At 48.3% G+C, this 15,993-nt stretch overlaps 1 protein-coding gene across 4 annotated transcripts in view; it reads left to right on the top strand.

Annotated features, from left to right (window-relative positions):
* Positions 1 to 7,408: 7,408 nt before the first annotated feature.
* The window catches only part of UBE3C (ubiquitin protein ligase E3C), a 116,056-nt gene continuing 107,471 nt past the window's right edge, over positions 7,409 to 15,993 (top strand). For 2 of the 4 annotated variants that reach the window (XM_045166508.1, XM_045166509.1), the window contains exon 1: positions 7,410 to 7,804. In XM_045166508.1, coding sequence (XP_045022443.1) covers positions 7,739 to 7,804 — 66 coding nt within the window. In that variant the 5' untranslated portion in view covers positions 7,410 to 7,738. Of the gene's footprint in view, positions 7,805 to 15,993 lie in introns of all 4 variants that reach the window. The other 2 variants (XM_045166507.1, XM_045166506.1) reach the window with 2 other exon arrangements.

Consider the following 15,993-nt stretch of genomic DNA (forward strand, 5'->3'; position numbering starts at 1 on the left):
ATTTAATACTTGAGCTGAGCTTCGGGAAGAGGCCCTCTCCTTGGTGATGCTGGCGGCTCGTGTCTGTGTAAGGCCTTCTGGAGCTTTTGCAATTTGGCTTCCCACTTTCCGCATGCGGACTGACTGCCAAGCACACTCTTAATTGTCTAACCTTTTTAAATGATTAAAAGGATGATGATGGTAATGCATAAAAATAGTATCGGTAGAATGTTAACAGCATATTAATACTTGCTCTTTCAATGTTGTTTGTTGTTAAAGAAATTTTTTTTTGGCCTATGAACTTAGCAAAGTGCTGCTGATGCTTCAGGCTACTGACAGTAGTTGGAAACAACTCGGCTTTATCCAGTTGTCACCAAGTACAGGCCTCGAGCCACGGGGACCACGCCTTGCCGCCAACCCAGGAGGCATTTGGTCCCTGCGGCCAATGGGGGTCACTGGCGGACCCAAAGTCATGCAGTTAGAGAGGGCAGGGCTCAGACCTGTGCCTCAGCCCTGCTTGACCACGAAAAAAAACACCTTAAAATTTTTTTTTTATTGAAGTATGGGTGATTTACAAGGTTGTGTTAATTTCTGCTGTATGGCAAACGTTCAGCGATACACGTACACACACACGCTATCTTTTTCGTATTCTTTTCCATGACGGTTTATCACAGGATATCGAACGTGGTTTCCTGTGCTATACCCTGGGCCTCTGTTGCTTACCTACCCGCTATGTGTTAGTCTGCGTCTGCTAATCCCAGCCTCCCAGTCCTTCCCTCCCCTCCCCCGGCAGCCGCGAGTCTGTTCTCTGCGTCTGTGAGTCTATTCACTTGTGTCGCGTTTTAGACTCCACCCGTAAGTGACATCGTGTGGTATTTGTCTTCCACGGGCACATATCTTAAACTTCCTTTGTGTGTTGACAGCAAGCATGGATAGCCATGAACACTACGTAACCTGTCGTGGACAGTGTGAACACGGTTTCGCTCCAGAATAACATAGTACCTCTGCAGTGAACCTGGAAATGATGAGGGCACAGGCCATTTTGTTTTGGACACTGTCTAGTTTTTGGTAAAGAAAAAAATCAGAATTATTCATCTTCTCTGGGAAGATTCCACATGCCGTGGGGCAACGAAGCCTCTGTGCCACATCTAACTACCGGGCCCACGGGCTGCAACTACCAAGCCCGAGCGCCGCAGCTGCTGACGTCCGTGTGCCTAGAGCCCGTGCTCCACGACGGGAGGAGCCACTGCAGGAGACGCGTGCGCGCCAGAAGGAAGAGCAGCCCCAGCTCGCCACAACTGGAGAAAGCGCTTGCGCAGCAACGAAGACCCAGCACAGCGAAATAAATAAATATCAGTTCAGTTCAGTCGCTCAGTCGGTCCGACTCTTTGCGACCCCATGGACTGCTGCACGCCAGGCCTCCCTGTCCATCACCAGCTCCCGGAGTTTACTCAAACTCATGTCCATTGAGTCGGTGATGCCATCCAGCCATCTCATCCTCTGTCGTCCCCTTCTCCTCCTGCCTTCAATTTTTCCCAGCATCAGGGTCTTTTTTAATGAGTCAGTTCTTCCCATCAGGTGGCCAAAGTATTGGCATTTCAGCTTCAGCATTAGTCCTTCCAATGAACATTCAGGACTGATTTCCTTTAGGATAGACTGGTTGGATCTCTTTGCAGTCCAAGGGACTCTCAAGAGTCTTCTCCAACACCACAGTTCAAAAGCATCAGTTCTCCGGCACTCAACTTTCTTTATAGTCCAACTCTCATATCCATACAGGACTCCTGGAAAAACCAGAGCTTGGACTAGATGGACCTTTGTTGGCAAAGTAATGTCTCTGCTTTTTAATATGCTATCTAGGTTGGTCATAACTTTTCTTCCAAGGACCAAGTGTCTTTCAATTTCATGGCTGCAGTCACCATCTGCAGTGATTTTGCAGCCCCCAAAAATAAAGTCTGTCACTGTTTCCCCATCTATTTCCCATGAAGTGGTGGGACCAGATGCCATGATCTTAGTTTTCTGAATGTTGAGCTTTAAGCCAACCTTTTCACTCTCCTCTTTCACTTTCATCAAGAGGCTCTTTAGTTCTTCATTTTCTGCCATAAGGGTTGTGTCATCTGCATATCTGAGGTTATTGATATTTCTCCCGGCAATCTTGATTCCAGCTTGTGCTTCATCCAGCCTAGCATTTCTCATGATGTACTCTGCATATAAGTTAAATAAGCAGGGTGACAATATGCAGCCTTGATGTACTCCTTTTCCTATTTGGAACCAGTCTGTTGTTTCATGTCCAGTTCTAACTGTTGCTTCCTGACCTGCATATAGACTTCCCAAGAGGCAGGTCAGGTGGTCTGGTATTTCCATCTCTTTCAGAATTTTCCACAGTTTATTGTGATCCACACAGTCAAAGGCTTTGGCATAGTCAATAAGCCAGAAGTAGATGTTTTTCTGGAACTCTCTTGTTTTTTCAATGATCTACTGGATATTGGCAATTTGATCTCTGGTTCCTCTGCCTTTTCTAAATCCAGCTTGAACATCTGAAAGTTCACGTTTCTCGTACTGTTGAAGCCTGGCTTGGAGAATTTTGACCGTTACTTTACTAGCGTGTGAGTGAGTGAGTGAGTGAAGTCGCTCAGTCGTGTCTGACTCTTTGCGACCCCGTGGACTGTAGCCCACCAGGCTCCTCCGTCCATGGGATTCTCCAGGCAAGAATACTGGAGCGGGTTGCCATTTCCTTCTCCAGGGGATCTTCCCGACCCAGGGATTGAACCCAGGTCTCCCGCATTGCAGGTAGATGCCTTAACCTCGTGTGAGATGAATGCAACTGTGTGGTAGTTTGAGCATTCTTTGGCATTGTCTTTCTTTGGGATTGGAATGAAAACTGACCTTTTCCAGTCCTGTGGCTGGAAATACATAAATAAACATATGTATTTTTAAAAGGAGCTTCATGATAAAAAGAAAAAGGGTCACTGCTGACGAATGCCAGTCTGAGAGTGTGGAATCAGCCTTCCTGAGCTCTCTCTACCCAACTCTTGCCTCCAACCCCATGACTCCTGCCAGCCTTGGCTTGACCCACACCCTGTCCCTCCACGTCCACCACTGGCCTGGACTCCTCTCTCCAGGAGCCCCTGGTCTCTACATCAGGCTGTAAGGCACCTCTGAGGCCTGGGAGCATGACTTAGGCCTTGACTACAGGGCCCTGCCTGTGTGGGGCCCTGGCAGGGCATGGGCCCCCCGGGGTTTGGGGCACCACACTGAGCCAGGGCCCACCAGGATGGCATTGCTCACACCGCACATCAGCTGGCTCTTCACTGCCTGTGGGGAGAGAATGCTCACTGGGGGCCACACAAAGTGTTGGCCCATGAGGGTGGCTGCTGATGATGGGGGGTTTGCCCACAGGTGAATGCCATGTGTCTGGGCCTTTAATACGTAAGACTCTTCACTCTGGCCCTGCTGGAAGGACATCTTAGCCACCCCACTAGGGCTCTTGGTAGGAGGGCCAGCCGGCAGCTGGCCTGGCTTCAGCTCACGGTGTGGACTGTGTTGGGTGGAGGACAGACAGAGGGAAGAGTTCCTGGGTACCTCACGGCAACTCCCATAGAGGCTTTAGCTCGGGACTCTCAGCTGGATCCGTAGTGGGGGAGCAGGAATCCTCTGCAGTGGGGGCCACAGGCGGAGGGCCACCACGCCTCGGAATAGCCCAGAGCCCCCGTCAGCCAATGTCACAGGCTGAGCTGGGCATCCAGCACAGGGAGGCAGGGCTTGGGGAAGCGTGGAGAGATTTGGGGTCTTGGATCCGTGGACTGGGAGAGAACGGCCCTCCAGCCAGCCTGGCCATGGCAAAGTGTGGCGGGCAGAGTGCAGCAGCGTGTGGGGCCACTTTGTGAAAAGCAGCGTTTGCCAGGTGTTTGAGCAAGCGACCCATTGCTCCGGATGCTGCAATGGTTACACGCCTCATAGGAACTGAGAGCTCGCTGCGTCGACTCTGCACGCGGCTCATCTGTGAACTTTAAGAATTTTCCACCCACCTCTTAAATGCCCTTGAGCCCCTGCTCTGGGCCACGTCTCTCATGACAATTTGCACTCGCTTCTGGTTTCCCTTCTGATTTCTTCTTTGATGCTGGGGCTACTTAGAAGCTAATTTCCACATTGGTGAGAGTCCTGGTTTTTTCCTGTCTAGAATCTCTGATTTCATCCCACTGTGGTTGGAGGACACCGTTTGTAGTTCTGACTTTTTGCCGAAGGGCCCAGCGTATGCTCCGGGTACCCCTGGGCAGAGGAGGCACTCTGCTGTGGGAAGCGGGCGTACCCCACAGTCTGGGGGTCAAATTGCTAAGAGTGGCTTTAGAATCTTCATTGCTTGTTGATCTTTTGTCTAGATGTTCTGGCCAGCATTCAAAGTGGGTGTCTGAAGCCTACAACTGATATTCTCAAATCGTCAATTTCTCCCTTCATTTCTGTCCGTTTTTTCACATTTTGATTCTTTTGGACCTTTTCACCTCTGGATTTAATCTTGCAAAGAGATTTAATTTTTGTCCTCTAATGTTGCCTGAAATATAATGGAAGAGGAGTATGTGTTTAAATTTAGGGTATTTTACTGTTGCTGCTGTATTAATGAATGTTACGGACTGCGTCCCCCTCACCCTAAATTCACGTGTTGAGTCGTAACCTCCAGTGTGATGGTGTTGAGCGGTGATGAGGTCACAAAGGTAGAGCCCTCCTGAATGGGGATGAGGGTCCTTGTAAAAGCAACGCCCCCACCCCAGAGCTCCCTGTCCCCTCCCCGACAGGAAGACACAGAGGGAAGGCACTAGTGATCAGCCAGGAAGTGAGTCCTCCGTGACACCGAATCCGCCAGGCCTGATCGGGGACTTCCAGCCTCCAGACTGTGGGAGATAAATTTCCATTTTTCATAAGCCACCCAGTCTGTGGTATTCTATCAAAGCAGCCTGAACAAAGATAATTAAACTTCTTTTTCTGAAAGAAATTCATCATTAAAATTATTATACACATAGAAAGCATATTAAACATATATCAACACTTTAAAGACAAGCCTGGAAAGACTATGCAGATTGAGAAACAACATTGCCAGTCATCTCCTTCCACGTCAGGTCTCCTCCCATCAGTAACTACCATCTCCACTTTGGGACAAAATTTTCTGTATATTTCTTCGTCGCTTTATTCATTGGAATTACCTTGGTATTTTATCATCAGAGATTCTGACTGTGATCACTTAGCCTCATTGCACGAGATCTGAGGAACTGCACTGGACAGCGTGGGATGGTAAAAGGAGTGAATTTCCAGCCTCGGGCCTACAGTGGCCTTGGTGTTAATTTAACACATGTTCTCTTGGACCGACTCCAGGGTCTCTGGAGCCAGCATGTACACAGCTGGAGGAGAGGCTGTGTATCCTCTGGGGGCAGCAGGGAACAGACCCCATCAGAGCTAAGCCTGCGGCCCTACAACCCAGCCGCAGTGCTTTAGGGTGTCTTTCCTGCAGAAAGAACTCATTCCTGTATGCAAGCATGTTCCTGAAGTATAATTTTAACAACGACAAAATGGAGTTAGCCTAAGTGCCAAACTACAGGGAAATGGTGAGATAATAAATTATAGCCTGTCCCATCCCCAGGAGGGGCGCAACCCTGTAGACCCCTAGATTTTAGCCCAGAGAGACTTCGGACCTCCAGAACCATAAGACAATATGTTCATGCTGTTTAAGCCACTAAGTTTATGGTAATTTGTTACAACAATGATAGGAAGCTAAGATAGACAATTCAGAAAATTTGAAAAATACCCTTAATTACCAACAAAGCTGAAGTGGAGAACCAAGTTTGGTGTCCTGGTGAAATGGTCCCCTGCTCCTCGTGTGGCCTGGACCTTGGAAGAGTTCATTTGGGGCAGAACCTGAGACCTCAGAGCAGACTCACTGAGGACACAGAACGGATATTATCAATATTTTAAATCTTTGTCATCTGACAGGTTCAAAAAAAGTGACAGTTTATTTACAAAATCTGTACAATTTAAAAATTGATACAATTTGGACATATTTGATGAATCAAGGATTTCTTGACATATCAGAGTAGCTTATACATTAACTGAGAAGCCACACTATCATTGACTTTCAAAGTTTTTTGATCCTATTGTGACCTAATTCTCATTATATATATATATATATGTTTGTGTGTCTGTCTGTCTATGTACATGGCAGAATTTTTCAAGCTAAGATTGAAACCCATTAGAGGGTTGTGAAATGTACTTAGTGGTTTGCAGCTAGTATTAAAAAAAGAGGACAGAATAAAAGAAAACAGTGCATCTCGCATAGAAATGGAAGTATTAGATTTTACGATTTTGATTTTACTTGCGTGTATATGAAATGTATATATGTATCTGGTATATATGTGTGTATGGGATTTCTTTGGAAGGAATGATGCTAAAGCTGAAACTCCAGTACTTTGGCCACCTCATGGGAAGAGTTGACTCATTGGAAAAGACTCGGATGCTGGGAAGGATTGGGGGCAGGAGGAGAAGGGGACGACAGAGGATGAGATGGCTGGATGGCATCACTGACTCGATGGACGTGAGTCTGAGTGAACTCCGGGAGTTGGTGATGGACAGGGAGGCCTGGAGTGCTGCGATTCATGGGGTCGCAAAGAGTCGGACACGACTGAGCGACTGATCTGATCTGATCTGATGCGATATCTATTTCTCTGTATATATTATACGTTTGTATGTATATGTTTATATATGTACATATGTACTTGTGTATATATTGACGTGCTTTTGACATTTATGTAAGAGTATGTATGTGTACATGATATACTTTCATGCTGTGTATGTGCTACATGCTTCTATCTGTGCGTGTGTGATATATAGGTGTATATGTGTGTACTAAGTCCGCACATAACTAGGTCACAACATTTAGTGATGCACTCTCTAAGGGCGTTAAGTAATAAAGCTGATCTTTCCCTCTCGTATCAGTCAAGCCTGGTATCTTACAAAAAGCCTGGAGTCGGCTTCCCAGAAAAGTGCACACACGGAATCCGAGTCCAGCTTCGGGACGCAGGCGCCCACGAAGCCGGCCCCGGAGCACTGTGCACGCGGGACGCTTCAGCACCCCTTGGACAGCGCCCTCTGCCCCGCAGCACCTGCTGGGGGCGCTCCCTGCCCCCGCACCTGCGCTGCAGCGACGCGCCCCAGCCCCGCCCCCGGCCCGCCCCTGGCCCCCTCCCCCGGCCCCTGGCCCCCTCCCCCGGCCCCTGGCCCCCGCCCCTCACCAGCTCCCGCCCCTCAAGGCCCCGGCCCCGCCCTTCGCCCCTCCCGCCAAAGCGCCGGGCCCCGCGGGTTCTTCCCACGCTCCGCGGCGCCGTCAACACGGGCGCGCGCACGCGAGCCGGGCGCCGGGAGCGGCGCGGCGGCGTCCGTGCCGGGCGCGCGCACGCCGACGGGGCGGCGCACAGCAGCGGCGGCGGCGGCCATCTTTCCTCACAGCGGCCGCTCTGGGTGTGAGTGAGGGGTCCGCGGCCCCCGCTGGCGCTCGGGCTCGGCCGGAGTGGCGGCGAGGCGTGGATGAGGGGAGCGGCGGTGGCCGAGGGCCGCCCCCTGTGTCGCCACCCCCCCACCCAGGGCAGGCCGAGCGGACAGCACGCCGGCGGGCGCGGGGTCCCTGCCCGGCGCGGCCTCGTCCCCGCCGGGGCACTCCCCCGGCGCCCGCTCGCCGCCCGCGCTCTCTGGGTCGGGTCCCCCAATGGGATAGGCTGTAAAGATGTTTAGTTTTGAGGGGGACTTCAAAACCAGGCCCAAGGTGTCCCTGGGAGGCGCGAGCCGGAAGGTAAGAGCGGCCTGCGAGCGGCGGCGCCTCGGGGCCGGGCGGGGGCGGGGCGCGTGCGTCCCTCCGGCCGGGCGGCGGGGTCACCCCCAGGGTCACACCGGGTCCGGGAGGAAGGCTGATGGTTGCCGGGGCCGTGTGCGCCGGGATCGCCCAGGAGCTGCGAGGATGCTGAGGGTGGACGGCCCTTCACATTTAGATGGTGAAAAACTCGGGGCCAGGGACACAGTGTTTCTTTCCGAAATGAGCTTTGGATACTTTGTCAGCCTTGACATCTGGTGGTGACTGCTTTTATGGAGTTCTCCTCTATTGTAGGAGGTGAGCAGGATGTGTTCGTTCTTGACGACAATCTCTGAAATTGAGGCGTACTCCTCGACTTTGGCCGTGTGTTTGAATCCAAGAGCATGAAAATTATTCTTCAGCAACCTTTTGGAAACATTTCTGGAGAGACTCTAGAACTTATTTTCTGTTATGATAGTTATTTTTGTTGTTAGTCTTGTCCAGCCCTTTATGACCCGATGGACTGCCACACGCCAGGCTTCCCTGTCCTTCACTATCTCCCCGATGCCATCCAACCATCACATCCTCTGTCGTCCCTTTCTCCCGCCTTCAGTCTTTCCCAGCATCAGGGTCTTTTCTAATGAGTCAGCTTTTCGCATCAGGTGGCCAAAGTATTGAGGTTCAGCTTCAGCATCAGTCCTTCCAGTGAACATCCAGGGTTGATTTCTTTTAGGATTGACAGTTATTCTTGGGATAGCAGTTGAGAGTAAGAGTGGACAGACTACTCTGCTGTCCTCTCTGATGACTGGCATCTGCTGATTGGCTGGAATTGCTGGTAAGCAGCTCAGCATCAGCGTTGTTTCATTTGCTTGCTTTCCACTACTTGACTGAATCCCTTTTCTGCCTGTTTTAGTTTTATCAGGCTGAAAATAAAGTGTGGTCCTCCCTACTTAGAGTGTTTGGAAAGTTCAAGTGAGTATAATTAGCTGTTTACTACATAGTTTTCTAAAATGGTCTTTAAATGCTTCGTGTATTTTTTTCTTCTATACTAACGTATTGTTTGTTACATTTGCGACTCGGTCGACTTGTGACTCTAAAGTGATTGCTCAGTGTAAAGATACCTGTTTTAAATTGTACTGTGAGTGTATGTGGGTTTCCCAGGTGGCATAGTGGTAAAGAATCTGCCTGCTAATGCAGAAGATACAAGAGACTTGGATTCAGTCTCTGGGTCAAGAAGATCCCCTGGAAAAGGGAATGGCTACACAGTCCGGTATTCTTGCCTAGAAAATTCCACAGACAGAGGAAGCCTGGTGGGCTACAACCCATGGAGTCATAAAAGAGTCAGACAAGACTGAGCACACACGGGGGTATGTATGTGCTCATTTCTGAGGGCGGAGGATGGGATCCCAGCAGCGAGTTGGGAAGAGAAGCGTGTTGATAGTTTTCAGGCTTTGGGTTTTGCAAGATGGTGATTGGTTGAATGTAGCTGGCTGCAGAACAGGGTACGTGTTGGAAGTGTGGCAGGGCTGGCATGGGCCATATTCGGGCTTGGCTATTCATGAAAATTCCAGGTGAGACCAAAGGATTTCTGCCCTTGGAAGGGGCCTTGAAGACCCTGTGGGCCAGAGTTAGTTTTCAGGTGGGATAAAGAGCCACTGGGTGACTGCACGGCCATGTGGCCTGGCTGTAGGTCACCGCCTGAGAATCCATGTCCCTTCAGTTCTGTACGACCTTGTGACTTCAGTACCGACGAGTACCCTGCAGGTCCTATTGGGTGCTGATCCTGTTCTCTCACCAGGTAACACATCTCGTCTCTGAGGAAAATCAGAATCTCAAGAGGAGATTGTGTATCTGGCGTTTCAACTGTGTGAAACAGGTTTTTTTTTTCCTTTCCCCTTTTATCCCCTTTTTCATTGAGGTTTAGACTTAACATACAGTCAAGGCACAAACATTAAGTGTCTGTATCTTAGGCCCCATCCACTAGAAGCCTGAGGAGGAAATCCTTGTACGAGTGGAGTGAAGGAAGAGCAGAGGTCAGGGGACCAGGGTTGCAGTCCAGCTTTAGCCAATCCCGCCGGTAGCTTTGGAGTGCGGCTGGCATCACAGACTTGCCCCTTCTTGTATCACTTATTCATTGTCTGCAGGCCGCCCCTGGCGTGGGTGAGAGTGCAGTTCTTCTGAGAGGTATCAGTAACTCTCAAGTGGTTGGGTGATGGCATCTGGGTGGGGAATTAACTGTACGTTCTGCTTGAAGGATTTTTACATGTGAACACACCTTGGGGCCCACCAGTCCCATCAGATCACGTGCCCAGCATTCCAGAGGCTGCCTTCGGCATCCTTCCATTCCAAGCCCTCCTGTCCAGAGATAGGGAACGTTTCATTCAAGGATGGGCACAACAATATGTGAACCAAGAAACTCCAGATGTACAAGTTAGATTTAGAAAAGGCAGAGGAACCAGAGATCAAACTGCCAACATCCGTTGCATCATATAAAAAGCAAGCAAATTCCAGAAAAACGTCTACTGCTTCACTGACTAAGCTAAAGCCTTTGACTGTGTGGATCACAACAAACTGGAAAGTTCTTAAAGAGATGGGAATACCAGACCTTACCTGCTTCCTGAGAAACCAGTGCGCAGGTCAGGAAGCAACAGGGAGAACCAGACATGGAACAATGGACTGCTTCAAAAATTGAGAAGGGCGTTCGCTCAAGGCTGTATATTGTCACCCTCCTTATTTAGCTTCTATGCAGAGTACATCATGTGAAATGTCGGACTAAATGAGGTATAAGTTGGAATCAAGATTACCAGGAGAAACACCAACAACTCAGATATGCAAATGATACCACTCTAATGGCAGAAAGTGAAGAGGAACTGAAGAGCCTCTGTTGTCAAGAGGGTAAAAGAGGAGAATGAAAAAGCTGGCTTGAAACTCAGCATTCAAAAAACTAAGATCATGGCATCTGGTCCCATCATTTCATGGCAAATACAAGGGGAAAAAGTAGAAACAGTGACAGATTTTATTTTCTAGGCTCCAGAATCACTGTGGATGGTCAGTACAGCCATGAAATTAAAAGATGCTTGCTCCTTAGAGGAAAAGCTATGACAAACCTAGACAGCATGTTAAAAAGCAGAAACTTCACTTTGCTGACAAATGTTCATCTAGCCAAAGCTATGGTTTTTCCAGTAGTCATATACAGATGTGAGAATTGGACTGTAAAGAAGGCTGAGCGCCAAAGAATTGATGCTTTTGAACTGTGGTGTTGCAGAAGACTCTTGAGAGTCCCTTGGACATCAAGGAGATCAAACCAGTCAACCCTAAAGGAAATCAACCCTGAACATTTACTGAGAGGACTGATGCTGAAGCTGAAACTCCAGTACTTTGCCACCTGATGCCAAGAGCCAACTCATTGGAAAAGACCCTGATGCTGGGAAAGATTGAGGGCAGGAGGAGAAGGGGATGACAGAGGATGAGATGGTTGCATGGCATCACTGACTCAATGGACATGAGTTTGACCAAAATCTGGAAGATAGTGAAAAACAGGAAAGCCTGGCGTGCTGCAGTCCATGGGGTTGAAAAGAGTTGAAATGACTTAGTGACTGAACAACAACCCAGAGATATCTCCTGTTTTCACCTTTATTACCACAGAGTAATTCTGCCTGTTGAGCTTCCTGTGCTTGGAATCAGTCCCCTCTTTTTGGAGCTGGCTTCTTGTGGCTCAGTGCTCTGAGAGGTGGAGCCCATTGTCTTACTTTGATGCATTGTCTGAACGTAGCACAGTTGGCCCACGTTTGCTGTGTGAGTCTCTGGGTGGACACCTGCTCTCACGTGCTGGCCGCACATTGCACTTGGGTTTAGCTCTAGTGCGCTCTGCCCTGTCCCCTCGAAGGCAGACCTGCAGCGTCTGAGGGTTTCAGGGGCTCCGTTTCTTGCCAGCACTTAGTATTGTCAGTCCTTTTAATATGAAAATTCTTCTGTTGTTCTGGTGGGTATGTAGTTTCATTGTTGTTTTGATTTTGTTTCCTAACAACTAAATGATATCTGAGCACCCAAATTTGCTTATTTTCTTTAATTCTCTTTCTCTGCAACTTAAGTCCTTTCTCTTCTTTCTTAAGCTTAGTGGAAACTGAATAGTTGCCACTTTTTGAGTGAATATAAATTTTTCCTTCAAATTAAATGAATATTTAATATATTTATTTGTGAAGGTTCTTTGAAGGATCTGAAACATTGTAAGGAAAAGTTCATGCCCTCCTTGTAATCTTGTTGGGGAGATAAGACTTATGTAGTTAAACCTTAAATAACCATAGAGAGAGTAAGTACCACATTCTGGATTTCCCTTGGAGCTGACTCGGGAAAGGACAGAGTTGGTGGGCTTGGTCTTGGAGGGTCGAACGAGGGTGGGTGGGAAGCAAGCATTCCCGGTGGGTGGGTGGGTTTGTGTGTGTCAGTGTATACTGGATTCCTCTGGTGCTAAGTCACCATGGTTTCCACTTAGTATTTCTGAAGTCAGAGTACAGCTTGGTAACGTGACACAGTTATTGGCAGTATTTTTTTCTTTTCTCAGTAGTGCATAGAAGAATATCTTAGAGGTCATTTGATTATAGGTTTAGAAATCTGCTGTTATTAGCATCTTGCCTTGTTATTCAGTCTCTCAGTCGTGTCCAACTCTTAGCCACCCCATGGACTGTAGCGTACCAGGCTTCCCTGTCCTTCATCATCTCCCAGAGTTTGCTCAAACTCATGTCTGTTGAGTCAGTGATGCCATCTAACCATCTCATCCTCTGTCTTCCCCTTCTCCTCCTGCCATCAGGTCTTTGCCAGCATCAGGGTCTTTTCCAATGAGTTGGGTCTTGCCATCAGATGGCCAGAGTATTGGAGCTTCAGCATCAGTCCTCCCAGTGAATATTCAGGGTTGATTTCCTTTAGGATGGACTGGTTGGATATCCTTGCAGTCCAAGGGACTCTTGAGTCTTCTCCAACACCACAGTTCAAAAGCATCAATTCTTTGGTGCTCAGCCTTTATGGTCCAATTCTCACATCTGTACATGACTAATGGAAGAACCATGGCTTTGGCTAGATGGACCTTTGTCAGCAAAGTGATGTCTCTGCTTTTTAACATACTGTCTAGGTTGGTCATAGCTTTTCCTCCAAGGAGCAAGTGTCTTTACTTTCATGGCTGCACTGACTGCCTGCAGTGACTTTGGAGCCCAGAAAATAAAGTCTGTCACTGTTTCCACTTTTCCCCCTTTTATTTGCCATGAAGTGATGGGACCAGATGCCATTATCTTAGTTTTTTGAATGTTGAGTTTCAGGCCAGGTTTTTCACGCTCCTCTTTTACCTTCTTGATAAAAGAGGCTCTGTAGTTCCTCTTTCTGCACATATCATCTGCATATCTGAGGTTGTTGATGTTTCTCCTCGTGATCTCAGTTCCTGCTTGTGTTTCATCCAGCCCAGGATTTCGCATGATGTACTCTGCATAGAAGTTAAATAAGCAGGGTGACAATATACAGCCTTGACAGACTCCTTTCTCAATTTTGCACCAGTCTGTTCTGTTTCTGGTTCTCACTGTTGCATCTTGACCTGCATACAGATTTCTCAGGAGGCAGGTCAGGTGGTCTGGTATTCCCATCTCTTTAACAATTTTCCACAGTTTGTGGTGATCCACACAGTCAAAGGCCTTAGTTTAGCCAATGAAGCAGACGTAGATGTTGTTCTGGAATGCGCTAGCCTTCTGTATGATCCAATGGATGTTGGCAACTTGATATCTGGTTCCTTTACCTTTTCTAAATCCACCTTGTACATCTGAAAGTTCACTACATCTTGCCCTGGTGCAGTTCATTTGTTGCATTGATAAACCAATATCAATACATTAAAGTTCATTCTTTGTGTCGCATTAAGTGGGTTCTGACGTGTATAATGACTTGTATCCTCCATTGCAGTGTCATAGAGCATAGTTTGTTGCCCTGTGCTTTCCCTGTTCATCTCCCTTATCCCGTGCTTTCCCTGCGCCGCCGCCCCCCCCCCCCCCCCCCCCCATCTCTGGCCTCCAGCAACCTTTTTCCTGTCACCGTAGGTTTGCACTTCTAGGATGTCGTGTAGTTGGAATCGTACAGTGTGTAGTCTTTTCAGCTGGCTTCTTTCACTTAGCAGCATGCTTAAATGCATGCACGGTTCTTCCTTGCCTTTTTGTGAGCTTTGATAGCTTGATTTTTTTAAAACCTTATTTTCTGTTAGCAAACTATTTTATTAGAGCAGTTGTACGCTTGCAGAAAAAACTGCTGGGAAAGTACAGGGAGTTCTCACACACTACCTCTCTGCAGCGCCTTTGTTTCCTGTCTCATCTCCTCCATCTTGCTGTTACGTGGTACATTTGCTACAATTGATGGATTGATGTTGATACATTATTGTTAAGTCAGCTTATATCAGAGCTCACTGTAGGTGTTGTACATTCTGTGGGTTTTGATCTTTTGAAACTGGTTCCTTGAATTTAGGAATTTTCTTCTAAGGTTGTTCCATGTCTTTTGTGGTCTAATTTTTTTTTCTGGATGCACCCCACATCATGTGGGACCTTAGTCCCCCAACCAGGGATCAAACCCTTGCACCTGCATTGGAAGGCGGAGGCTTAACCACTGGGCCACTAGGGAAGTCCCTGTTGTGGCCTGATAGCTTCTCCCCCTCCCCAGTTGTTGAATTATACCCCGTTGTCTGGATGGACCACAGTTCGTTCGTCCCTTCACCTTCGGAAGCACATCTCGGTTGCTTCCAAGTTTTAGCATCAGTTGTGAATAAAGCTGCCGTCGACATCCACGTGCAGGCCCTGCGTGGATATGGTGTTCCACTCCTTTGGGTGGATATCAAGGAGTGGGATTGCTGGATTGTCTGATAAGATTGCGTTCAGTTTTGTAGTTGACTGAAAAACTGTCTTCCAAAGTGGCTCTGCGTTCGTGCCGAGTCACCTCAGGCATGTCCGACTCTTTGCAAAACCATGATCTTCAGCCCGCCGGGCTCCTCTGTCCATGGATCCTCCAGGCAGGAATACCGCAGTGGTTGCCGTCTTCTCCAGAGTGGCCGTCCCGTTTTGCGTTTCACCAGCAGTGGGGGCTCCTGTTACTCCACGTCCTTGTCGGCGTTTGGTGTTGGAGGTTCACATGTGGCCTTTCTGGTGGGTGTGTGGTGGGCCTCGCCGCTTTAGTTCCCATTTCCCTGATGACACGTGACGCGGAGCGTCTTTTCATAGGTGCTTACTTACCATCTAGCTGCTTTGTTGAGGTGTCTGTTCAGGTCTTTATTCTATATTTTAATCAGGTTGTTTTCTTACTGTTAAGTTTTAAGAGTTTCTTACATACATTTTTAATGTACTTTTATATATTTTGTATATGTGAACTCCTTTTTCAGATGTGTTTTTTGCATATATCTTGCCCCAGTTTTTAACTTCTCTTCTCATTTTCTTAATACTGTCTTTTGCAGAGCAGAAGTTCTTAATTGTAGTGAAGTCCAGTTTTATCAGTTTTTTTCTTGCATGAATTGTCTTGTGTTGCATCTAAAAAGTCATGCCAGGGCTTCCCTGGCGGCTCAGAGGTAAAGAACCTGCCTGCTGATGCAGGAGGCATGGGTTCGATCCCTGGTCTGGGAGGGTCCCACACGCCTCGGCGCGACCAAGCCCACGAGCCACGAGTGCTAAGCCTGTGCTCTGTGGCCCGGGAACCACAACTGCTGTGCCTTCGCGCTGCAGCTGCCGAAGCCTGCGCACCCTAGAGCCCGTGCTCCACGACAGGAGAAGCAGCTGCCGTGAGTGGCCCACGCGGGGCAACTGGAGAGTAGCCCCCACTTGCCGAAACTAGAGAAAAGCTTGTGAAGCAGCAAAGAGCCAGCATAGCCAAAAAATAAATCAAATTCTTTTTTAAAAAAAGTCATGCCAAACAGAATGTCACCTGGCTTTTCTCCTGTGTTAACTTCTAGTAGTTTTATAATTCTGTATTTTACCTTTTCGTCTATGATCCATTTTGGGGTAATTTTTGTGAACTGTGTTAAGGTCTGTGTCTGCTGCTGCTGCTGCTAAGTCGCTTCAGTCGTGTCCGACTCTGTGCGACCCCATAGACGGCAGCCCACCAGGCTCCCTGTCCCCGGGATTCTCCAGGCAAGAACACTGGAGTGGGTTGCCATTTCCTTCTCCAATGCATGAAAGTGAAAAAAA

This window comes from Bubalus bubalis, chromosome 8 (assembly GCF_019923935.1).
Source record: "Bubalus bubalis isolate 160015118507 breed Murrah chromosome 8, NDDB_SH_1, whole genome shotgun sequence".
Taxonomy (NCBI): domain Eukaryota; kingdom Metazoa; phylum Chordata; class Mammalia; order Artiodactyla; family Bovidae; genus Bubalus; species Bubalus bubalis.